The 26831-nt window shown below is 33.4% G+C and overlaps 1 protein-coding gene across 1 annotated transcript; it reads left to right on the top strand.

Moving 5' to 3' along the window:
• Positions 1 to 3794: 3794 nt before the first annotated feature.
• Positions 3795 to 8901, top strand: LOC143568669 (putative vesicle-associated membrane protein 726). Its single transcript, XM_077054763.1, has 5 exons — positions 3795 to 3987; positions 7418 to 7559; positions 8139 to 8259; positions 8586 to 8648; positions 8755 to 8901. The coding sequence occupies exons 1-5, from the start codon at positions 3795 to 3797 to the stop codon at positions 8899 to 8901; spliced, it is 666 nt and encodes a 221-aa protein (XP_076910878.1).
• Positions 8902 to 26831: the final 17930 nt, after the last annotated feature.

Genomic DNA, 26831 nt, shown 5'->3' with positions numbered 1-26831 from the left:
TATGTGGTGTTTCCCCTCGGTTAGGCATTTTTTGAGATTGTAAATGTAAAAAGTCAGATGAACATTGGAGAGCTGATCAGGGAGATCAAGCCGATACACAACTATACAAACCCTCTCAACGATCTCAAACAAGCCAACGAAACGAGGAGATAGCCTTTTCCTTTTACCAAAGCGAACTACCCCTTTCCATGGAGATACTTTAAGGAGAAATCGATCAATAACATTGAACTCAAGAGGTTTACGATGCTTATCGGCGTAGCTCTTTTGATAGCTACGAGCGGCGAGAATATTTTGAAGAATAAGAGCGATCCGATAAAAAGTTTCTTGAACAAGCTCGGGACCGGTGATTTGCGATTCACCAATCACGTTCCAACAAATCGGGGAACGAAATTTCCGGCCATAGAGAGCTTTCATGGGTGCCATGCAAATACTATTGTGAAAACTATTATTGTAGGAAAACTCTACAAGTGGTAAGTGAGTATCCCAATTACCATCAAGAGGGGAGCATATCCTCGAGAGTTTGAATTGTTCTCTCTAATTGACCATCGGTTTGTGGGTGATAAGCGGTTCCTAGATCAATACGGGTACCCAAGACGGTTTGCAACAAATTTCAAAAGTGAGAGGTAAACCGACCATCACAATCAGAGATATAATGGTCAAAGGTGTTTTATGGCGACAAATGATGTCTTAACGCAGAGTTGAGCTAATTGGCTTATGGATAACTTTTCTCGAATGGGTATGAAGTGAGCTAGTTAACTAAGCGATTGGTTAGTCAAATATAAATCCAATGTAAAAGTTTAAACATCAAGAGTATAGCTACAAATACAACCTTACTCCCGGAGATGGTTATAGAGAAGAATTAGCCGCTCATGATCATCGTGGAATCTTCAATGGTTTATGTAACTGATGAATGCATGAAGGAATAGGCTTGGGGAGTGATTCAAACCTTCAAAATTGACTATGGGATGATGAAAAATGGTTGGGTAAAATCTTTTCTTTGCAACCTTAAGTTATATTTATATGTGGAGGCAAAAACCTAAATTTCACGTCTTTTTACGAACATGCCGCAAATTGTGCTCATGCGACCGAAACTTGCGGCCTCCTCATCCAAAAATGCCTGATCAGCGCACCTTCTTGCGGCCTCTCTTACCGAACAGGACCATAAATTGCAGCCTGACAGCGCAACTTGTGACTTATCTGGTCTTCTTCATTTTTCTTCCATATTTTGATTGCCAACCTCGTTCCTCTTCGTATTAACTAGCGAGTATCATCCCAACAGCTTCCATTAAGCTCTGTTTAACTCCATTAAGCACCGAACACCTGCAATTATAAAACATCTCAAAGTAATCGTGTTCGATATATATAAGTAGCTAAAATACCAGACAGGACCATAAATTGCGGCCTAACAGTGCGACTTGCGACTATCTGGTCTTCTTCATTTTTCTTCCATATTTTGACTGCCAGCCTCGTTCATCTTCGTATTAACTAGCGAGTTTCATCCCAACAGCTTCCATTAAGCTCTGTTTAACTCCATTAATCACCGAACACCTGCAATTATAAAACATCTCAAAGTAATCGTGTTCGATATATATAAGTAGCTAAAATACACGATATTAGACATTAAAAGCCCATTCTTTTACCCACTCATCATTCACCACCACCATTATCCTTTTTCGGAATTCATCTTCTTACCTGGCATCACCATTTTCGGGCGGTGACCATCCATTTCTGGTGACACATGTAAAACCCTTTCGTGTGATCTTGAAGCATCGGCAGCATCAAATTGCCCCCTGATTTTCTTTTTTGGCCAATTCGTTTTCCTAGTCATATGAAATTACATTAGTTTTTTCATCTTCAAGTCTCAATCCTTGACGTAAAAACGTTTTCCAAATTTCCAGCCATCTTACCCGCACAAACTTTCCAACCACCTCACACACACTTTTCCTCAACCATTTCCTCACCCCCTTGAAGAATCGCTGCTAAACAAGAAATCAAGGCCACTAACTAGAGGTGTGTTGCAGCAATGGTTCTATGGAGGCGAAATCAACTATTCAAATCGAAGATCTGTTTCATACGAAGGGACGGCTGCATAAGGGAATATGTGTATTCAAAACCGTAACTATCTCTGCAAGTCGCTCTGTTACCTTTTAATTATTAGAAGAGAGGATCCGGCTCCTGAACCGTATCCAAACGCACATCCGGGCCATGGCTCCAGACCCATATCGAAACTCTAGAACTTTAATCGTCGTTGGTGGTCACAGGGTGGCCGGACTTAGTTTGTTTTATCGCGGATTGGGTTTTTCTTGGCCAAATTTAGTGTCTTTCACCGAAGAGGGGCTTTTTCGCCCGGATTTAGTGTCTTTCACTGGGGATGAGGTTTTTTTGTTCGCCGGATTTGATGTCTTGCGGTAGTGGTGTTGGTGGTGGTGATGGTGACACACGATGGTGGTGATGGTGATAGGCGGTGATGATGTGTTAGTAGTGGTTGAATGTAAAAGAAGAAGAAAAGTAGATATAAGAAAAAGAAAAAGAGAGCATGAGAGAGAAAGGGGCATATTTTGTATATAACTATTAACATACTTATTTTTAACTAAATGGGTAAAATAAACAATTTGTCCTCATGTGCGACTCACATGCCGACTAAACAAGAAAAAATAATTGTGTTAGGGCCAAAAGACAAACTGTGTAATATTTGTAAACTTAAATACAAATCATGTTAATTTTAAAGATAAAGGAAAATAAATGAAATTGAATACAAATATAAATGACAATTTCTATAATTTTATTTTTATTTTTACTGTTTAGTTCTTGTGTTTTTTTTTCTATAATTCTTGTGTTTAGTTCTTGTGTTTACTATAATTCTTGTCTTTTATATGTCATATTTTTACTGTGTAAATTCCTATCCACATTATGTCATATTTTTAATTTTTTCGTCTCCATATATCAAATTTCACTCGTTCGTGATAAATAAATTAACAATTCGTAAATTAAAGGAAACGAAATTCAGTTTGAAGCAATTTGGGTTTTAAAAGAGAATTGATTATTATCTCACAAACAAACTTTTTCCTCAATAGATCAGTATATTATTTTATTTTCAATATTATTGATACACTAATAGTTTTATTTAAACGTAATTTCAGTCTTATCTTATATCTATATTATTTTATAATTCTCATATTCTCATTACTCACTATTTAATATATGTTTTATTCAACTCATGTAATACACGAATCGTGAGGCTTATAAGTCAAGCTCGAGCGCAGCATTTCTCCTTGTTAAGATAAATAAGTCAAACTAGCTTGATCCACTCAGTTAAGGAAGTCAGCCTCTTTCAAATATATAGCATGTATTCTGGCAGTGCAATGCAGCTAGACTCTCTTGTTGATTTGAACGAATCACCCTTTACACGAAGACAAATCTTTGCTTGTTAGTTAATATGGTATCATGTTACTGTAAATGCGGAGCCCGAGCCCAACTAGAGATCTGATCTCGATTAATTGACAACCCTACACATTATATACTACTTGGCTAAGGTGACAGGACTTTCTTGAAGATCATAAAGTCAGGAATTAACATTGGTAAACGTTGTCTTTTTATTCGGAAAAATGACCAAGTGAGATCAGGATTTAAATAGAAACATTTTCCTACTTTTTCTCTCTCTCTCACAAAATGTTTCATGCCTCCATCTCTGTGCTTCCACACAAACTCTTCTCATTTAGATCATCATATTCCAATCATACTTCCAGAAAGTCATCAGATCCGGTTTCACTTAATTGAATTTTGAGTACAAAATAATGCCTTCACAAGGATCTCTAATTTATAGTTTTGTTGCTAGAGACACGATAATCCTAGTTGAGTACACCGAGTTCACCGGGAATTTTCAAAGCGTTGCTGCCCAATGTCTTCAGAAACTCCCCAGCACCAACAATCGATTTACATATAATTGTGACGGACACACGTTCAACTACCTCGTTGAGCAAGGATTCAGTGAGTTCAATGTTTCTTGTGGAATTTTCCATTAACATATTTATGATATGTGAATATGTCGTTTATCGTTGTTTTGATTTGTTTAAAGATTGATTATTGATAATTTACGTATGCAATATTTTGGTTAGGCTTACAATCATTACTTGTTTAAAATCGATCATTAGTTATATACCCGTTAGTTTTTTACATTCGGTAGAAATATTTGTATTATAATTTATGCAAATTAGAATCTAATAATCATCGGCTGATAACAATTGGAACTGAATAATCATTCGGTGACACAACTAACTAGAGCAATCTCATTCACAATAATTATCATTTTTTTACTCTCGATTTCCAGCTGATCACACTCATAAGGAAGGTATATCTTCATATTTTGCTCATAATCGATCATGTGAGCGATATTAATAGAAATCAAGTTGCCCTTGACAACGAAATTGAAAGTTTGAATTATCGTTGGATATGGTTGTTAGTATGGATTATTAGGGTTAGGTTCAAATAAAAAGTTTGATTATCCTAAGAAGGTTAGGAAGGAGTGTATTTTAGTCTAATACTTTAATATCAAAACCCACTTAAATTAATTTTAAAAACCCACTTACATAAAACCCAATTACATCTTCACTCATCTCTTACAACAACCACCACTCCACCGCCCACCGCCACCACAACCGTCACCCACTGCTACCACCTCACCGGAAAAGTCCGAAAAAACACAATGTAAAAAACACAATGGAAAAATACACTATGAAAAAAAAAACACAATGATAAAAACACAATTGTATGACACAATATAAATAACATAATGGAAAAAACACAATGAAAAAAAAACACAATAAAAAATGCTATTGTATAACACAATTTTGTAAAACACAATTTGTAAAAAACCCATGAATTTTTTTTTAATTTTTATATTACAATATGGTACTCATATAAAAGATAAAAAGACACTCGTTATTATGGTGAATTTGTTTTTCAATAAAAAGGTCGTAAAAAAAGTTATGGACGTTTTAAAATAATGGAAGAATTTGGCATGTGTCTTGCATGTGGAGAGAGAAGGTAAACAAATGTGTTATTCCTTTTATGTCATTTAACTTGTGTTCATACTTGATTTCCCCATAAACTAATCTCAACCCTCCATGTTCAAAATCAATGGACAAGGTTATTTCTTATCCTTCCTACAAAAAATATACTTCCTATTTTAACCTAACCCTGGATTATTATTAGATAAACAATTTGAATCATAATTTAATGTCATTACATTTTAACCTATTAACAATCAATGCATGATAATTTAATAAGTGGCAAACCTTAGATGATAATCATTCTTTGAATAGGATTGTAAGATCTGTGTTTGCACCAATGCAGTTGATATCGTCGACATATCACCGATATATCAGTGATATATTGGTTATCGGTCCTTCGCGATATATGAGTCAGAATATTAGTTCAGAATATCGGTACCGATAATATCAACGATATTGACCGATAGTTGACCGATATTGGACTAATATTTGACCGAAATATCACTGATATTCCCAATATGAGTGTTTTAAGCCTTAATTATCAATTTTAGTGTTCAATGTTATTGTTTTAAGTCTTAATCAATTCTTACTTGCTATGATTATTAGTGTTTTGCAATTTGCAAAAGATTAATTTGTTAATGATAGGAGACTATATTGAATTATTAGTGTTAAATTGCTATATATATGAATTTTACATGATATTAAAATTACCGATATCCCACTGATATCTCACTGCGATAACCGATATCTCAGATATCGGTCATTCACCGATATCCGATATTTTTCCGCATTAACTGCTTAGGTTTGCACATATTTGTTCATGAAATCTTTGACATTGAAAAACTGTAAAAGCCATGCCATACAGTTCATTTACAGTTCAGTTGGATATTGGGAAACAGGGGCGGACCTATTCATCCCGTACAAGACCGGCCGACCCCTGTGAATTTATTTTTCTTTTAGTATATATGCAATCTCTTCTCGAGCGACCCCTGTAAAATTTTAACATCGACCCCTAAGAAAAATGAGAAAAGAACTAAAGACAGTAATATCAAGAAGAAAATTTATGATGGCCATGACTGATTGATTGTGGAGCTTCAAAAGCTTAGGTAAAAGGAAGAAGATGATGTTAAAACTGTTCTTTTTGTATTATAAGGTAAAAAAACAAAAAGAAGCCTACTAGAAGCTAGTACATAATAGCTAATATTAAATAGGTAGCTGCACTCATATTCTTCAAAAGTACATGCAGAGTAGGGGTGTTCATCGAATCGAATAACGAATTTTCAAGTTAAATGAAATCGAATAATCCAAATAATTGTTTTTTTCACCAATATTCGTATACGATTAAAAGTTGAACTATTCGATTCGTATTCGTAATATATACCCAATTCAAAATTCGATTCGAATTCGTATTTGAAACTCAAATTCGAATCGAATTCGAATAAGTTCTATTTAAATTCGAATAGATACGATCTAATTCAAGTTTACCTATGCCAAAAATTCGAAAACCATAATCATAATTGCAAAACAAACATATAATTTTAAAGTATCTACAATACCACATGATAATAAATTCAAAACTAAAACATTAATAGTCTAAAATTCAAAATATTGAAAACGATAAGTAAATAAGACCCGTGTTAGTATGGGCTAAGAAACAATAATGTTGCATGTTGGGTTTAAGTAATGGATATTTATTATTTATGGATTTGACACAAATAAAAATAAATAATTATATATATATATACACACACACATATATATGTATATATAATTTGAATTCAAATTTCGAATAGAATCGAATAATAAATCATAAATTCGATTCGATTCGTATTCGAGTAATAAAATTCGATTCGATTCGTATTCGAGTATATTACTCGAATACGAATCGAATCGAATTTGAATTTTTTACAACCGAATTCAAATCTTAATAATCGAATTCGAATCGAATTGAATTTTGAATGTTTTGAATACGAATCAAATTCTGAACACCCCTGATGCAGAGTCCATCTATCCAAACACTCTGAGCACAAGTTTGAAAATATTATAAAGCTAGTTCAAATTTTGTTTATTGATTTTAGAACATAGAACATATTCTAAACCACTAGTTTCGAGTTTTTATTTCTTGTTTATTACTATAAGTTTTAGCTTTAGGCTATACGTTTAGATCACTTGATTATCATTTATCTGTGTTTTTTTAATCATATAAAAATATGATCTTAATTTGTTTTTATATAACATGAGACGATCGATCCGACCTGATCCGAACCGGAAAAGTATATATTAGGGATGCACAATAGCTCTAAAAAATTTCCGACCACTATGAAAAAAATTTCTGGATACGCCACTGTTGGAAAATACTTATAATTGCGATCGGTTTTAAATTTAATGACTTTATATGGCTATTGCAGCATACTGTGTTGTTGCGGTCGAGTCTATGGGAAGGGAACTTCCCATTGGCTTCTTGGAGCGTATTAAGGATGATTTTTATAATAAATATGGGGCAGGCAAAGGCAAAACCGGTGGTGCCAAAAGCTTAAACAAAGATTTTGGGTAAGTATCTATACACAAATCCTAGAATAATATTTTTGTCTAACATAATAAGATTTTAATTATCCAAACTACGACTTAATGGCGGATAATAAGTTTAGTGACAGTGTGATTCAAATGATATTCTTAAATTTAATTCACTTTAGTTAATAAGGGGCAATCCCACTATAATGGAAAAAGTAACACTATTTACCCATAATGAACAATTAATTGATTGATTTTCATCTCAATCATAAATTCATAATATTGCAAATTGTTTTAAAATGACGAAAATAAATGTTAAGAATGAGAAATTTCTAACCAACCAAAGTGAGAGCTGGGATTGTTGCAGATCACATTGGCAGTATAGATTATCAACCAGTGAATCATAGTTTGAATTATGAAAACCAATTTGTCTAATTTTAAAATCCGTGATAGTAAATGGGTATTTTTTTTAATTTGATTGTTGGGTTAGTTTGTTGTTCAATATAAAAACTAGCACATAATTCAAATAAAAAAAATACCCATTGGTCATCATGGTCTTGAAAACAATCCCTTTTAAAAAAATTAATCTCTTAGATACAAATGTTTTTGTAATTTCAGACCAAAACTGAAAGAGCATATGCGCTACTGTGTCTCTCACCCGGAAGAAATTAGCAAGATTGCTAAGGTCCAGGCTCAAGTTTCTGAAGTCAAAGGAGTAATGATGGAAAACATAGAGAAGGTAACTTTCTTGTTTCTTAACACAAAATTCGCATTTTTGTTCACTCTTTCCATCCCTTTGTGTTAGTGTCAAGCTTCAACGTGTATGTATGTATGCTGTAATCATTTGGTCACGTCTATTGATTCAATTGGCTACAATTGCATCACACTATCTCATGTTCGTTTATCACAATCACACATCCTCATACGTTCTTTTCATCGCGCAACTACTCGTATTGTAAATGATTCGATGCGCAAAACGTTTTTACACTTTGATAACATAAAATAGCTTGAAATTTATGTTATCAATAGTCAGCATAATATCTGAATCATATTTGTCATGTTTAGGTTCTTGATCGTGGAGAGAAGATTGAACTACTTGTTGATAAAAGTGACAACCTTCGCACTCAGGTTATTTAATTTAATGTTTAAACTCCCTTTTTAAGTGTTAAAAAATTGCTTTTTCTAGTTTGATAATAATACTAACATTGATTGTTTGCTTGTATATCATGTTTAGGCTCAAGATTTCAAGAAACAAGGAACCAAGATAAAAAGAAAAATGTGGTTTCATAACATGAAGGTGAAACTAGTAATTTTTGGTATCGTTGTTGCCTTGTTACTTATCATTATTCTCTCAGTCTGCCCTGACTTCGACTGCTCTTAAAATGTCCCTGTTCTACAAGGCACGATTACAATTTTCTTCAGGTTTGGACATCCATTTCCGTTCCTGCCAAGCTTCGGGTTCGTTGTTTATTGTTAGGGAAACTTTTGGTATCCTTAGAAGCTTATTTTCTTTGATAAAAAAACCGGTGCATTTTGTCAGCACTGATCGGATTTATACTCTATTTTCTTTCTGGCAACGATTTTTACAATAAGATTATGTTCCTTAAGAATGAACATATAAGGGATATGGCTAGATATATACACTACAAGTTTTCATACATGATGTTAGATTTTAACACGTATCAGCAATTCCTAATCAACTAATGCTATATATGATAGAAGACATTATGACGGTGCAAAAGGCTGCAACCAATTATCATGTAAAGAAGATCACACCTCATACAAAATGGGCCACGTGTCATGATTATAAAGTTAGATACAAAATCATAATTTAGTTATTCTAATAAAAGAAAATAACTTGGGCATCATTCATAACATAACATTTTCCACTCAAATTATTCTTCTGTTTTTAATAAAAGCGTATTTATGTCAGTGTAATTAAAAAATACCAATCCATCCTTTTATTAAGTAACTAATTAACCAAATTATAAGGATTAAAAATATAACGGTATTTATGTCATTAGGGGTGGGATATAGAGAGAACTTTTTTTATATATAGAACTAGAAAACTAATAAAGAATTATTTTTAACTTTAAAAAAAAATTTCGTGATTTTTTTTCTTTCCTCCTTCTAATAAGATGATATTGTTCCTAAAAAAAAAGAACCGTTGATGTAATGCATATGTGCACTAAATGTGTATTGCAAATATACAATAGTGTTTTATTTCATAAAATACAATACAATTGTATTATACAATACACACTATTGAATATATGTAAATAAAACACTAATAATTGTATGCAATACAAACTATCGCATATACGTAATACAACACTAATGCACATACGCCCTATATCGATTTTTTTTAGTTTTGTATATAATATAACACTATTGCACTAACACAATACAAAAAACTGCATATATGTTATTCAACACTTTTGCATAAATCAAAATACACACTAGTGTACATACGCAATAAAAAAATTCAATGTATTGCATATGTGCACTACAACGAGTTTTTTTTTATTTTTAAATTTTTTCTAGTGAAGAATAACAACATGTAAGAAAGATGAAAGAAAAAAAATTACAAAAACATTTTTTTAATTAAATTAAAAATATTTCTTTATTAGTTTTTTAGTTCTCTTTTCAAATGAGTTCTCTCTTTATTCTCTGCTTATGTCATTATAAACATATGCATATATATATATATATATATATATAGGAGAGAGATATTTTGAGAACCATGTTGAGTTGTAAGAATTCAAGAACTTCATTCTAGGCCACACATTTAATTAAATGAATTGGAATATGTGGTTGAGATTAAATCTGGCAAAAAAGTCAAAGTAGGAGAGAGAATAAATATGTAACTAATTACACTAACTTTTACGTTCGTTACACATGTGTAAAAAGTCGACTCGGTGCGTAAAAAATTATGTAATTTTTTTACGTGTATGTAACCTACATAGACTACGCATGTATAAAAAAAAATTCGAAAAAAAAAATCGTTACACTGAGTTCTTTCGAGTTCTTAAAACTCAAAAGGGTTCTCATTTGAAATCTCCCTTATATATATATATATATATATATATAGGAGAAGTATAGGAGATTAATATATATATATATAGGAGAAGTATAGTTTGAAAACCCTCTTAAGTTGAGAAAACCCGTGAAAACCCTATGTAACATCGTTTTTTTTGTTACATTAATATATATGTTGTTATATTTAATACAAAACATCGAAAACATAAAAAAAATGTTTTGCTATTTTTTTACCTTTTTTTAGTAATTTTTATATATGTTTTCAGGAGAGAGAAAATGTAAATAAACTTTTACATTTTTTATTAACTTTAATTATGGACCACAAGATTTAATCTTTAATTAAAAACATGTGCTTGAGAATGAGTTTCTAGAGTTTTCACAACTTAAGTGGGTTTTTATTCTAACCTAAACCTATATAAATATATGGGTTCATTGGTGAATCCTAAAAGAGCGAGTAACTTGGGAACCCTGCCTTTTACATGTAAAAAAATAATATAAAACTCGATTACATGTAAAAAATTAGTTTTAGCATAATTTTTTTTTTCAGTTTTTGCTTATAAATATATGTAAAAGGCATTCCAATAAAAAAATTAATTTTGTACAAATATTATTTTTACCGTTTTTTAACTAATTTAAAAAACTTTAATGAAAACGGCTTCGATATGTATTTATATATAAGCTTAAAAAAGATTATGTAAAATAAGTTTTTTACATGTAAAAATAAATTTTTTATTGTTTTTTTACATGTAAAAGATATGGTTCTCAGTTTCTCACTTTTCTGTGGTTCACTTTTGAACCTGCACACACCCACATATATATATATATATAATGAAATTAGATCAACCTTTTTTTATTAAGTCTATTTATATATACTTTTGAGTGTAGGCGATGCATTATATAAATTTCAATTAATGATATTTATAGGGCTAGGATAATTAAGACAAGAAAAAATTATGAATATAACAATGTTATTCTCACATTCCTTTAACCTCTATGGATCCTTAGAGTTTTTGTCTATTTCGATTGAAAATATAATACAAATTGTGTTTTACTCATGCAAATTTTATATATGACGTGTTTTTAAAAGTCATTCATAATAAATCATCTTATAATCTTTTGTTATAATTCAATATTCTATTAAAAAAATATAATTACAACTTATAAAATTATTAGGTGCAAATTTTTCGTAATTATAAAGAAATTGTGTGAGAATAAATCACGTATTTGTATGAATATTCCATTAAAAAGTATAATTTGAAATTATAAAACCATTTAATTTAATAAAATATAGTTTTTCTTTAAAATTTAATGATTTAATTTCTATATTAATCGTATTTATTTTAAGCAACCAGTATATCATACGAATTCTAACGCTAGTTTTACGAATATTTAAATTAAACAAAGTCCAATTAATGCAAAGTTTGATAGACATGATATATTATTTATTTCATTTAATGGAGTAATAACGATAAATGGAACTAATATAAACAAAAACAACTCATGTACGCATGATACTAGTTATAGCGTCATACAAATGTCATTAACACTTAAGAATCAGGTTATTCTACAAAAGAGAACAAAAATAAGAAGGTTTTGTGATAAAAAAATCTCTAAAAAAATGACGCAATGTCGAGGAAAAAATCGTTGTGTTTTTGTTTACCAATGTGTTTTTGTTTATTTTCGTCATTATTGTGTGTTTTTTCCTCGGCATTGTGTCTTTTTTTATATTGTGCTACGTTATTCATCATAGCGTTATATTTTGCGATATATTGTGTCTTTTTTTATTTATAATTGTGTATTTTGTTAATTTTCATCATTGTGTCTTTTTTATCGGCATTGTGTATTTTCGTTGTTTTCTTTTTCTTGAACGGAATTGATTTTGGTTTTTAAAATTTTTTTCCTTTTTATTTATATTTTGAGTTAGATTTTTTTATTATTTTTTTTTTGAATTTTTCTTTTTAAGGATATTTTGTGTGGCTACAAATTCTTTTCACATTTCTTATTTTTGTCTCCGTTTATATTTCAACTTTACCCTAACACCCAAATGACTTGTTAGGACGTAATATTTTTTTTTATAATCTAAACCAACTCACTTAGTAATGACTAGTGGACCTTCCACCATTAACATTAGGGCTGTGCAACGGTTCGGAACCGTGAGAACCGAACCAGAACCGTTAAATGCTAAATATAAAAACCGAAACCAAACCATATTTTAACGGTTCTGGTTCGGTTCGGACCCGGTTTAAACGGTTCTTGCTAGAACCGATTTTCAATTAAAATTCTAAATATGAAACATTAGAAGGTGAAAGAAACAAGCGACATTCCATAAAATAAAGCATTATCATATCAATATATTATATTTTAATGAAGGGGATTGAGATAGGTTAGAATGACTCAAAATATTTCTGAAAACAATTATTTTTTAAAGCATATTTAGAGCCGTAGGAGATGATCATCGTTTATGATATTGTAAGGGATTAAATGTAACCGAGAAAGTGAGAATGCGGATTGTTGCTCGTACATGGAAGTATGAAAGCCAACTAAATAAATAAGATTTTAAATATAATCTTCAAAGTTTAAACCTAACCCGGTTCTAGCGGTTCTATAACTGGAACCATCGGTTCTAACCGGAACCGAGCCGGGAACCGTTTTCATCCAAATTTAAGAATCGGAACCGAACCCGAAATACAATAATACGATTCGGATCTAGCGGTTCGGAACCGCGAATTACTCACCCCTAATTAACATGTAATTAACATTTAAATGACTTCTTGTTATCTGATGTGACTTTATTTAACCTAAAGCAGCTCACTTGCAGATAAGGCATATTAATAGCCTACTAGTGTATTGGTCTTCATATACATATCGACTTGTTATTACATAATGCCCACTTTATATAATCTAAAAGAACTCATTTACACATGATAAAGATGTCATTTGCATCTAATTGACGTATTTTGTCCTAATCCAAATTTGTATAACCTAAATCTACCTACTTCCAGATGATAAGGCCTGTTAAAACCCATTAATGGCCACCTAATGTACGTTGGACGTTATTTCATATTTCAATTCACAAGCCAGTGAACTTAAGAGACTAATATAGATAAGTAGGTCATAACTGGTTATGTTTCCTAATTAAAACATGCTTCCTAATTATTATATAATTAAAATAGATAATGTCTTGGCTAGAAAGGTAGGTTAGTCTATATAAAACGAGTAATGGTTTGATATTATAGAACATTATAGAACGTGTGAGATGCAATTGAGTTAGGGTTCATCAAAGAGGAACATGAGATGCAACTAACTTAAGGTTCATCTAGAGAAACACGAGTTATGGGTAATAGGTGTTTTTGAGTTATACTTTCTCTATGTAATATTTAGAATTATTCAATATTAATTATTGTGTGTTTATGTTTTGGTGAGATGTATCAATTCATCCTTGAATTGGTTTCAAAGCAAAGTTTAAGAAATCGATAATCGGTAAGCAGCGGGCAGTTGCTTGAGGAGAAGCTATCATCGGCACATACGGGCACATATCGGAACCGAGTAGGGTTTCCGAAGAAATTCACTAGTGGCAAGTCAAATATGGTTTTCTACAAGCGGTGGCAAGTTAAACGGACTTGCGTTTGTGTTCCGGTAGTAGTGATTGGAAGAACTAGAAGGTTCCACTGATCAGGTTGATTGAAATCTTTTGCATGTTGTGAAATGGGTGTTCGTAGTTCTTTATGGTTCTCTGTTTTGCGATTAGCAAGAAAGAAAAGGGGGTTATTGTGACGTGGAGTTTGAGGATTTAAGTGACACTTTTTGTGGAATTTATATTTGGCGAAGAATTTCAAGAAAAAAGTCAAAAATTTGAAGTAAAAAAGTCATGGATCAAGAGGAGTTCTAGAAGGTCCAAACCAAGATGAAAAGACCAAGATGGTTGTGAAAGTTGTCACACCCCAACCTAAGACGAAAATGCCGAGGCGTGAGCCAATTGTTCATAGCTCAAAGGTACCATCATAAATACAAATAACAATATCTATTAAGTTAATTATTTCATTCAAATTACAGTGCACAAATATTCACAACACAAATAAATAATTTAAAACAAATAATCTATAATCTTCATTAAATTGCCTATGGTCTTTACTAGATGTCCTTTTCACGTCAAACTTCAATTCAAAGGCAACCTGCATATGCATAAAAAAATGAGTTTGTCAGCAACACATGTTGAGTGAGATTATCACTAGTTTTTGCAATGATATAATATTAATATAATAAATAAAAGAAATATGCAAAACGTAATAAATTGCGGTAATGAGATGAAACCATGAGCAAGTAAGGTGTCAATTAACATTGCCAAGCGAATCGGGTGTTGGTAAATCAACTATGAGCAATTTAAGACCGTTGCCAAGAGAATTGGGCGTGGGTCAATAGTATGATCATACTACAAATGAGAATATGTTATGCCTCTCCGAATGCGATAAAATAAACAAGTAAGCACGTAACAAGTATATTTGATCAGTCATACACAATTACACGTTTGCTATTTTTGAGATATATAGATAATATGAAATATGATTAAGTACACATATGTCCCCAAAAAATTGTGAAAACTTAGTAAAATAGGGGAATGATAAAACTCACCTTAAATCTAAGGTAAGTGAATAATAATAATGATAAACGAGTCAAGTATTAAACGAGTCGTCCATTAACGCATCGAACGAAACAAGCCAACTGAATCTAAAACATCAAAATATGAAGATATGAGTAAGAAGAACTCGTTGCCGCTGGAATCGATACAAACGGATGTCTAGAACTCCGGTTATGTTAAATTAAAAATTTAAGCGAGTCGATACTGACCAAAATCCAAACAGCGAGTCGGAAGTAGGGTTTTGGTCAGTAGCCTTTAAATCTCATTATGAAAATAAAAGTCTTCTGGACTAAAAGCTAATTTCGATCAGAAGATATAGTAATTAAAAAATCATTAAAGTTGACTTTTTTGCCCCTAAACGGCTCGGAAACCAATTGACCGACATAGCCCCATCAATCTATGAAATTGATTGAGGGCTTTTGTTAGTTGGATAAAAATAAATATTTTTCATGAAGACAACTTACCCAAACGATGAGTGGAATAAGAGATAATCGAGGTAAAAATGGTCTTTAATATCAAAGTCAAACCGTAGATGAAAAAACTTGAACAAACTTTATGAAATTGATATAGGGAATGGGAATTTCGTGGGATATAGGGAGGATGACTGGAAATCAATAGTTTTTATGGTTTAGATATGTGTTTTGATTAAGTATAATAGGTTATAGCTTGTTTATGAAGTAATCCGCTCGATTAGGAAATAAAATAACCTATTTAATGAGAAAATCGGGTACAATAACTAACAAAATTTGACTTGGTGTTAGGTTGTATTTTTGGTTTATGCTTGTAGTTTTTGGTTTTGGGCTGTATTGGGCTTTTACATGTAAACCGAGATCTGTTGATCTCGGTGGGCTTTTAGTTGGTTTGGGCTTAGTTGGTAGAATATATATATAGAATATATGTTAACGGTTTAGGGTTGTTCTTTCATTGTTATTATTTTTTTACCCGTGTAAGCTGTTAAGGGATTAAGCACCCGACGTATAATATACGTGTGTTTTGAAGCTTCTTTAATGTGTTTCGTGTGTTCTTGGTTGTTTTTCACAGAATCAACTTAGTGGTTAGTTTCCGCCTAACTGTTAAGTATATTGATATCACCTTGGAAGATCTATCACGGGACTTACAAATGGTATCAGAGCCTATAGACCTATTATAGGCTCGGTTATTGGTGATATCAAGATTCTGTTGTTGATCTAAGAAGGTTTGTTATGTTGAAGGTTTCTGGATCTCGAAGAAGGGTGTTCTTCGTGTTCTTCGACTGGTGAAAGCTTTGTTTGGAGTAGATTTTGGTATATCTCATATTTAATTTAAATCCCATCATCCTCGGGATTTGGTTAAATATTCAAGATTTACCATATCTTGAACTATCCTTAGTTCTCTGGTTGATTTTGAAGTTCTCGGGAAGATTTCAAGATTCACGGTCAGCATTCAAGGTTTTCGGGAAGATTTACAAGTTTTCGGGGTGAATTCATCGTTCTCGGAGTGATTTCATCGTTCTCGGGCAACTTCGTGTGTCTTTGGATACTGTTGACGGTTCTCGGTCTTCATTCTGTGTTCTCGGACAAAATTTGTAGTTTTCGGTCTTTCCATTAAGTTTTCGGTCAATGATACTATGGATCAATTAGGTGTCAGTACGTCCTCAAATGCAACGCTCCATCAAGAGCTTGATTCTATCATGGGAACTACTAACTCGTGTGCCTCGTTTACTGACATCAGACGGGTTTGCTGAGTGGAAGTTTAGGTTTGAGAAGTACGTGAAAGCGAAGGATGTGAAAATGTGGAGAAGCATAATCAGAGGTCCTCAGGTTATTACCTATCAAAGAGAAGGATCCGAAGAAGTTGAGACAAAGCCAGTTGAGTTGTGTACAAATGCTGACTTTGACCTTGTTGAGGAAGATGAGAAGGCTTTAGTTACCTTGACCATGACACTTTCACCTGAAATTGCCTTGGGATATAGAGAGTTAACTCTGCCAAAGGACTCTGGGAGGCTCTCATGTTTTAGGGTAATGAGGACATGAGGAGAAGTAGGCAAGATCTCCTAAGAGAACAGTTTAACATGTTCAATCATGTGTTAAGAGAATCTTTGGAGAAATAGCTTCACCGGTTCATCTCGTTGATCACGGAGATTAGATCTGCAAATATAAATCTCACTTCTACCGAGATCAACAACAAGCTGGTTAACTCACTGCCTCAGAGCTGGGACTTGAATGTGGTTGTCATTAAGAAGACCAAGGATCTGTTCAGATTGACTCTGTCGGAGGTTATGGCTATCATCAAAGCTTGTGACATGGATGACATGCAACGTGCCATTAATCATGCTAGTGCTTACAACACTGCAGGTTATGGCACTCTAGCAAATACTGTACTGGTATCTCAAGAAAACTTCTCTCTATTCAAGAGTCAGCCACCTCAACCACAGCAGCCTCAACAGACCTTCTCCATGTTTAGATCTTCACAAAGTCAACCCATTCTTCATTCTACACCCGCTACTCCTATTTTCTTTCCGCAACAAGCTACTGCACCGAAATCACAAGCCTCTATGGCCACCTCCAGCCAGTCTCACACTCAAATTCCCATTATTTCAAAGGACACTCAAGAGAACATAGCCCTAATGGCAGGTTTTATGAACTGCTATAATGCTTTTCTTGTTGGAAACTTGGTGCAACCAGTGGTAGCTGCTGAGCTGGATCAGATATATCCTGATGATGTGGAGGAGATGGATATTTCATGGAAAATAGCCATGGCTATTTTCAGGGCCTAGAAATTCACCAAAAGAACAGGTAGGAACAATTGGAATGTGCCTGCAAATCAGAAAGTGGGTTTCAACAAGAATTCTCTAAGGTGCTACAACTTTCATGAGCCGGGTCATTTTGCTCGTGAATGCACAAACCCGGCTAAAGAAGGAAATAGAGAAAGAGCAATGGTCCCGGTGAATGGTGAAAGAGAAGAGAATGTGACTAGTTTGAGTACGGGTGAGCGGGGTCTAGTGGTTCAGAACTTCTCCTGGGAGGATCAGATGGAAACACTGAGTTTGAATAATGAAGTTGCAAATTTTGTTGAGATGGATGCTGATGAAGTGGAGAATGAAGCTGAGGAGCAGGTGATGGAACTTCAGCATGCGTTCATGGCCTTCACCCCTACCAAACAAACTGAGGTAAGTACTTTACTCTGTTCTCAATCTTGCATTGATAAGGTAGGCATGTACAAAATACATAATAGTAATCTAATAAGAGAAATTGAAAATACCAAACATGAAAACTCAACACTAAAACTAGAAAAAACTTTAAATGATAAACTAAAGGCACAAAAACAAGATTTTTCTAAACCTCAATAAGATTTTAGCATAAAGTGCTGTCACCATTTAGATGCCAAAAATAAAATAGCTGAACTAACCACCGAGTTAGAAGCATCTAGACTAGAGATAGTCAAATTGACAAATAAATTCGAAAATACTGAATTCAATTTAAAAAATTTGATGTCTCTAGTGCTGTTGTTGAGTCGATGATAAAGAAACAGTTAAAATGGAAAGAACATAAAGGTGTAGGTCTAGGCTATAACATGGTACCACCTCCGTATAATAATAACTACTCAAGTCTTCCCCTTACCAAGGAAGAGGAAGAAAAGGAGAAATGTATGCAGTATGGTAAGCCAAATGTAACTGGTAAGGTTGATACAGATTCGGCAACAGAATCAACCTCAGGGGTGAACGATTCTAATATGTCTAGTTCGTGTGCAGATGAAGTCATAATTGAGGACTGGACTAAGAAAGATGATGAATCACCCGTTGACTCATATGTTTCTTTGAATTTTCCTGTTTTGTTTGTTTTGAATAACAATGCTACTAATGTGTGTGTGGGCTCTGTTTCAAGAGCAAAACCAATCGTTTCGTTTCTTTTTCTAGAACTTTAGAAGGAAGTGATCTATCCTTAAATAAAAGTGGTGAAATTAAAAACAAAAATAAGTATTTGTCACCAAAGTTTGTGAAGGAAAAAGGGTCTTGTGATGTTAAACGTGAAGTTCCTAATGATAAATCTAGAAATGGAAAAACAAGCCCACACAACAGAGCAAGACCAGGAATCAGCCACAATGATTCTTATGTTAAAAGACAAACCTGTTTTAATTGTGGCATTCCCGGTCACATTGCAAGACACTGTTCTCGTCTCCCGTACATTCCATATTATAGAAGCAATCAGAGAACCATGTCTCATAATGCTTACAAAAGTTTTCGTTCAAATAATTCAAGGCATTATGAAACAAGGCACTTTGAAGGCAATGGGAGAAGAGTTAAGGCTGACAGGTCAAGTTTTCATCAGACCAAGCCCATTGTGACCCAGAATCGGAAATAAAACACGGTCTCAGTTCCTAGCCCAAAGTGGGTGTATGAACCGAGTAAACTAAACAGAGTAAAGTCAAACGTGTCTTCTATCCGAAGACCAGAGACCAAGTTAACCACCTGTATAAATCAAAAGGTTTTAAAGCCAAAATACATGTGGTTGCCAAAGTCCCCGGTAATAAAGTCCGTATCATCGCATAATTCCGTGTTTGAAAGCAATGATGATATGACATGGCAGCCCGTAACACGTCTAACTAAGTCAGGCTTACCTAGAATTATTATGGACTGGGTACCCAAAACTAACTGATCTCGCACTTTGTGCAGGAACAGCTATGGAAGAATATTATCAGACCATGGTTTTTTAATAGTGGCTGTTCCAGGCACATGACGGGAGACATATCTCAGCTGAGTGACATTCAAATCTTTAACGGCGGATATGTATCTTTTGCGGGAGGAGAAAAGGGGAAGATTACTGAAAAGGGTACCGTGAGTAATGGTGTTCTGAAGTTTGAAAACGTTAACTATGTTCCAGAGTTAAAGCAGAGTCTGCTCAGTGTGTCGCAGATTTGTGATAAGGGATTTTTGTCACACCCCAACCTAAGGCGGAAATGCCGGGGCGTGATCCAATTGCTCACAGCTTGAAGATACTATCATCAAATATAAGTGACAATATCTAATTAATTATTTTATTCAAATATACACACATTACTCAAATACAATAAACAATTTAAAATACATGAATATAAGTTCAAATAAAGTTTAACTTGATAATATTCTAAAGTCTTGTCTACATGTCCAACTTCAATCTTCGATACTAACAACCAGCATATGCGTAGAAAATGGAGTTTGTCAACAACACATGTTGAGTGAGATGATCACCAATTTTGACACAACAAATAATATATATGATATATGATAGATAATTGATAAATAACAAGTGTTAAATGCGCAAAGCAACCATGTGATAGTAATCAATCAAATCATAACAAAACATGTATATAACCAAATCACAACCAAAGACTTGATAGTGTGCCAATGAATTGTTGCCAAGCGAATCGGGCATTGATTACAATGACTGAGATTGTCGGTTTACCTTCGCCAAGAAAATCGGGCTCCGATTACTAAGACGGTCGTATGATCATACTAATGAGAATCCAAGACTTGATAGAATACAAATACACTTAAACAAATAGGAATTAGCAAATAACATTTAATTGATACAACACACAATGATCATGTTTGCGATTGTTTGAGATATATATATGATAGAAAATATGAATAAGTACGCATATGTCCCCAAAACGTTTGAAAACAGTATATATAAAGGGGAATGATCAAACTCACCTTAGACTAACGACAAGTGAGTATAATTAAGAATAAACGAGTCAACGAATAAGCGAGTCATCCAATACGCGTCAAATGAGATAACCTATCAGAACCTGAACCTTTGAGATATGATAATATAAGTAAAACGAACTCGTGGCCGCTAGAATCAATCCAAACGGACGTTTAGAACTCCGGTTATGTTAAATTTAAGATTTAAGCGAGATGGTACTGACCAGAATCCGAACAGCGATTCGGAAGTTGGGTTTTGGTCAGTAGCCTTAAAATTTTGTTACGAGAATAAAAGTCTTCTGAACCGAATGTTGAATCCGACCAGAAGTATGAGAAAACGTTAAGTCAAACTTGTTGACTATTATGCCCTTAAACGGGTTTGAGTCCAATTGACCACCGAGACTCCCTTAATCAGAAAAATTGATTGAGGTCTTTTGTTCTATAGATAAAAATCTACAATATAGAAGAAGACAACTTACCCTAACAATGAATGGTACAAGAGATAATCAAGGTCAAAGGGTCTTGAAGCTTGAAAGTCAACGAAGCAATACGAACTTGATAAATTCTTGAAAAAACCGACGATGGGGAAAGGAATTTCATGGATTTTAGTTATGATGGCTAGTATTGAAGTAATAATTTATGGTTTTATGATATGACTTGTTTAAATATTAAGGGTTAAGGCTTGTTTATTAGGAAATAACTATTTTAGGAAACCGAATAATCAATTAATGACAGAATCAGGTATAATAACATAGAGATTTTTACTTGTACAACAAGAAAACATCTTGGGATCTGTAGTAACATTTATTGGAGTTTTAAGTTTCGTTAATTTAATCAAAAATAGGAAAGAATTGGCAAAATCGGTCCCTGTAGTTTCCGAAAATGCGATTTTTAGCCATTTTAAACGATTTTAAAGGTTTCTAAGGGCTATTTGGCATAATTGAAAGTTATGAAATTATAAAACAAGTTAAACCAAGTTAAATACCAATAAATACGAGTTTTAAATAGTTCGGAAGATCCAAATTACGTTCCTGAATCGATTTAAACTTAAACGAATACAAATACGAAAAATCCGATATGTTACAGTCTCCCCTACTTTAGGGAATTTCGTCCCGAAATTAAGGAAAACCAAAACGTAATCTTTTTGAAAATAATTGAACTTTTTAAGAAAAATATAATAACCTAGAACTTCTAATAACCGAAGCAACGCTTCAAATGACAATCCGATAAGGGCACTTATATATAGGATGTACCAGCGGCGTATCCACCATGTCCTTATTATATCATCCTTTGTATCGTTACCCAAGCTACCTTAGGTTCTAAATCATGAAACACAATCTTATGTATTATGATTTCCATGTAAGGACTTTGGTAATTACGTGTCGACCCACAATTACATAGATCGTCGGATGGTCGGCATATTCCGTTCCATCATGTGGTTTATAAAACATTTGTAAGACCCCGAATCCCATAAATCCTACAGTTGGTAATCACATCCATAATTTCACAAAAATTTAAAAACCCAACAATACTTTGTATTTAAAACCAGTTTAGAGTAAATAACAGCGGAAAAGATAACATCAAAATTCCCAAAACCAGGGAAAGTGACCAAAATTAAAATTTAAATACTTATGGTAATAATTTAAAAGAAACAGTTTGCGTTATTAATTGTTCGACTAGATGTGCCTTCAACCGTCCGAGTAGTCTCCGGCACGTCCAAGCGGAAATCTCTAGTCCTCAATCTGAAAGTCAATCTAACATACACACAAAGTCAGCTTGAGCTGAGTGAGTTCTAGTTTTCATAAACAATAATTCATACTTTATTTCAAAGCTATAGTTATAAACAATAGAGAAGGTATAAATAAAATAAATTATATATAACTCACCAAGTAATACAATCATCGTCGAACACACGTACACGGGCCTCTCCACCACGAGTCAAGACTCGAGTAATATATTTGACCCGGACGCGGTAAGACCTAAGCATGTGACACGAGCCTCTTCACCACGAGTCAAACCCGAGTAATATATTTGACTCGGTCACAGCTTATACATCCAAGCACGAGATACGGGCCTCCTCACCCCGGGTCTTCCCCAAGTAATATATTTGACCCGATCCCGGCTCATACATCCAAGCACGTGATACGGGCCTCCTCACCCCGGGTCTTCCCCAAGTAATATATTTGACCCGATCACGGCTCAACATCAGGGTCGAGCAAACGTACAACCCAAACACGTAACATCAGTGCATGCAAACACAAAGTAGGCATACACAACATCAGTAGTCGAAACGACTACAACATCGCCAAATATAGGCCAAGCAATAATGTATATACATATATATATATATATATATTTAACATCCCAAGGCCTACCATATGCTAGCAAGCCTATATAAATTTGTTTAAAAACATTTCAAGAGTTTAAATATCAAAACGGGATTATAAAACATTCCAAGAGTTTAAATATAAAAACGAGATTATAAAACATTCCAAGAGTTTAAATATAAAAGCTGGATTATAAAACATTCCAAGAGTTTAAAATATAATACGGGATACGAATAGTTAGGCCATCATCAACACTAAGTATTCGTACTTAGACATCTATATACATCCATATATTTATATCCCTATAAACACCGTCCAAATAATAACATCAGGGTCGAGCACACGTACAACCCAAACACGTAACATCTCATCCAAGTAATAACATCAGGGTCGAGCACACGTACAACCCAAACACGTAACATTAGTGCATGCAAACACAAAGTAGGCATACACACATCAGTAGTCGAAACGACTACAACATCGCCAAATATAGGCCAAACAATAATTTATATATATATATATATATATATATATATATATACACACACATACTATAACATTCCAAGGCCAACTATATACTAGCAAGGCTATATAAAATAGTTTAAACGTTTCATCAGGAAAAATCATTTAATACTAGGAATTAATACTAGGCCTAATAGCAACCTCGAGCCTAGACCACAAGTAATTTTAAAACCCGAGTAATAAATTTGACCCAGCTGTGATTACCATGCATACACACATCAATAAGCCTACTCACATCATTCTAAGTCTAGAGGAACTAAATATCATCACACAACCGTAGGCTATAAGGTAACACATACTCATACATACATACATACCTCCATACATTCATACATATATATATATATATATACATATATGTATATATATATACATACATACCTCCATACATTCATACATATATATATATATATATATATCATCCCAAGACATTCCAAATTACAAGTAAGCCTATGGGCCATAAGGTAATATATATTAATCAGTCCAATATGTATATATATATATATATATCATCCCAAGACATTCCAAATTACAAGTAAGCCTATGGGCCATAAGGTAATATATATTAATCAGTCCAATACATGAACTAAGTAAATAGGTCTACTCGCATTCAATTACTACCAAGCCTATTAACATCATCGAGTCTAGACCATATTCAGGTATATAACCTTAAGGAATATAAGACCATAAACGAGTCAACAATATCCTAAGGCATAAAATATAGTTCACAAATAGTTTCATAAATGCACAAATATGAATAAGGCTATGTAATACCATCAAAATAGTTGTAACGAGTAAAATCGTTTAAAATTGTACTTCGGTGTGTATGCTAGCCCAAAACGTAAAAGAGTAAAAAGGGCATCATGAACTCACCTGAATCAACCGAACACCTGCAATGAGCTAGGAAATCCCTAAGTGCACAATCACAAGCAAGGGCCTGTAAATTATACACAACGCGTTACTAAACTAGACTGTAACAACACTCTAGCCTAATGGGCCGTTCATGCCCAACACTCCGGCCCAAGACCCAACAACTGAGCCCAAGGCCCAATACTTTGGCCCAAGGCCCAACAACTTGGCCCAAGGCCCAACACTTGGCCCGAGGCCCAACACCTGCCCCGAGGCCCAAAACTTGGCCCGAGGCCCAACACTTGGCCCAAGGCCCCAAAAACCTTTCAACTAACCAAAACCACCGGTTATGCCTAAAACGAACTTGTTGATTAATAACGAGTAAAACGTGCAGATTTTAGCATGCGAAGATGCATTTAATTACATAGGATACCTTAGAATTAAATTATTAAATTTTTACCAGAATTTAATAAATGTCTTAGGTTTATAAAAATATTTTTATTATATTTTTCTATTGGACACAAAAATCATAAAAATTCTTCCAACACAGAAAGGTATGTGCAGCTATTTCAGCTCGCAACAAAACGGTTTTATTTTTATAAAATTCATTACCAAACTAAATTAAACGATTCCAAATGGGTTTGGTTCCTAACTCAAAACAATAACTTCCAGAAGTGAAACCAACCAATTTGAACTTGTCGAAAAAAGGTTATGACGTCGGGAAGACAGACCAGAATCCGTCATCCCGCATCAGCTTTGACACTCGATTTTATAAATTCATAAAAACTATTCAAATCTCGTCCAAATATTACGTATTATACCTTTCTGGAAACTAGACTCAATGTAGAACATCATGGAATCAAGAATCGATCAAAAACAGTGGATTAACATCGCATTACAGACCCTACAATAAACGTATACGAATCTGTCAGCAAGCTGTTATCATCAAAACTCAATCTTAACGACCAATAAGCGCGCCATAAGGATGAATTAAGGTGAAAAAGAGTTGTATACGTATAATACCGACCTGGAATTGAAGTTTGGACGGCGGGTCGGTGGCTGATTTCACGCAAAACGAGGTGGAAAGGGGGGTGCTGCTGCTGCCGATCGTAGGACATGGGAGCTAGGGTTTTAGGTTTTGATTATAATATAAAATGTTACGTTCTGGCCCTTCCAAGTTGAAAATTGCGACACTTGAATAAAACTTAAGTAATCCCACTTATGGGTATGACAAGGAGGTCCCCGAAGTAAGCCGGTTCAAACCCGATAAATATACAAACTCTACAACGTGCATGCCGATAAACGAAAATGTCGGGTGCTACATACTAGTATAATACTTTAAGCCGTAAGAGGGGATGTTTTGGGAAAAAAGGGTGGACAAATGGACTTTTAAAACGTATTACAAGGTTCTAAATTAGAAAGATGAAACCCCGGATTTAAAAAAACATTTATAAACGATCGAGCCGATTAACGAAATTTACGGGCGTTACAACATTTAGAACCATCATTTGGAAAGAAGCAAACGTTTTAAAAAAAAAATTCAAATTCAAGATATATTTAATAAATGTTCGAGTTTGATAAATAAAATAAGGTAAGTTATAAAATATCTTTTGCTTATGAAGGAAACTAATTTCGTGAAATAAAGGTTGTTTATGAATCGTGATAATCGAGACTAAGGAAATTGAGGTATAGGTTTAAGATTCTAATAAGTCTACCTTGATAAAAGGAATTTTATTCAGGGGATGAATTTCGCAAAGGTTTAATTTATAACAAATCTTAAAATAGTTAATAGCATGCGGAATCTTTAAAGATCGTATTCTTTAGGAATGAAGTTCTTAAGATCGAGAGTATAAGTTTAAACATAGTTAACGAAAATTTTGATCAGTCGAGTTTGGTTAGTTTAAACACTCATGGGATTTAAAGAGAAATTAATATAAAGTTTATATGTTTTCAAATTGTGAATTTGAGATGAGATTAATTTGATTGAGATATTCTAGAATATTATAAAAATTAGTAATTAATAATTTAAATATTAATGATAATGCGAAAATAACGTATTTGAATTAAATTGTTAATAGATTAAATTGGGAAACAGATATTCCCGAATCACCGAGATAGTCATATTCCAATTAAATTTTTAAAATCAGATAAAATATAAAGTGAGTAATTGAAGATATTAAATTAGATTAAATTGTGAATTCTTTCTTTTTCACAAAGTCTTTATAAATAGTAGGAAATAAATAAATTGAATTATCGATGATTTATTATGAAAATTT

Source organism: Bidens hawaiensis, unplaced genomic scaffold (genome assembly GCF_021521415.1).
Source record: "Bidens hawaiensis isolate Kalapana, Puna unplaced genomic scaffold, B.hawaiensis_p1.1 tig00024052_1, whole genome shotgun sequence".
Classification (NCBI taxonomy): domain Eukaryota; kingdom Viridiplantae; phylum Streptophyta; class Magnoliopsida; order Asterales; family Asteraceae; genus Bidens; species Bidens hawaiensis.
Note: the sequence above shows the minus strand (reverse complement) of the source record. Positions and strands in the feature narration are given on the sequence as shown.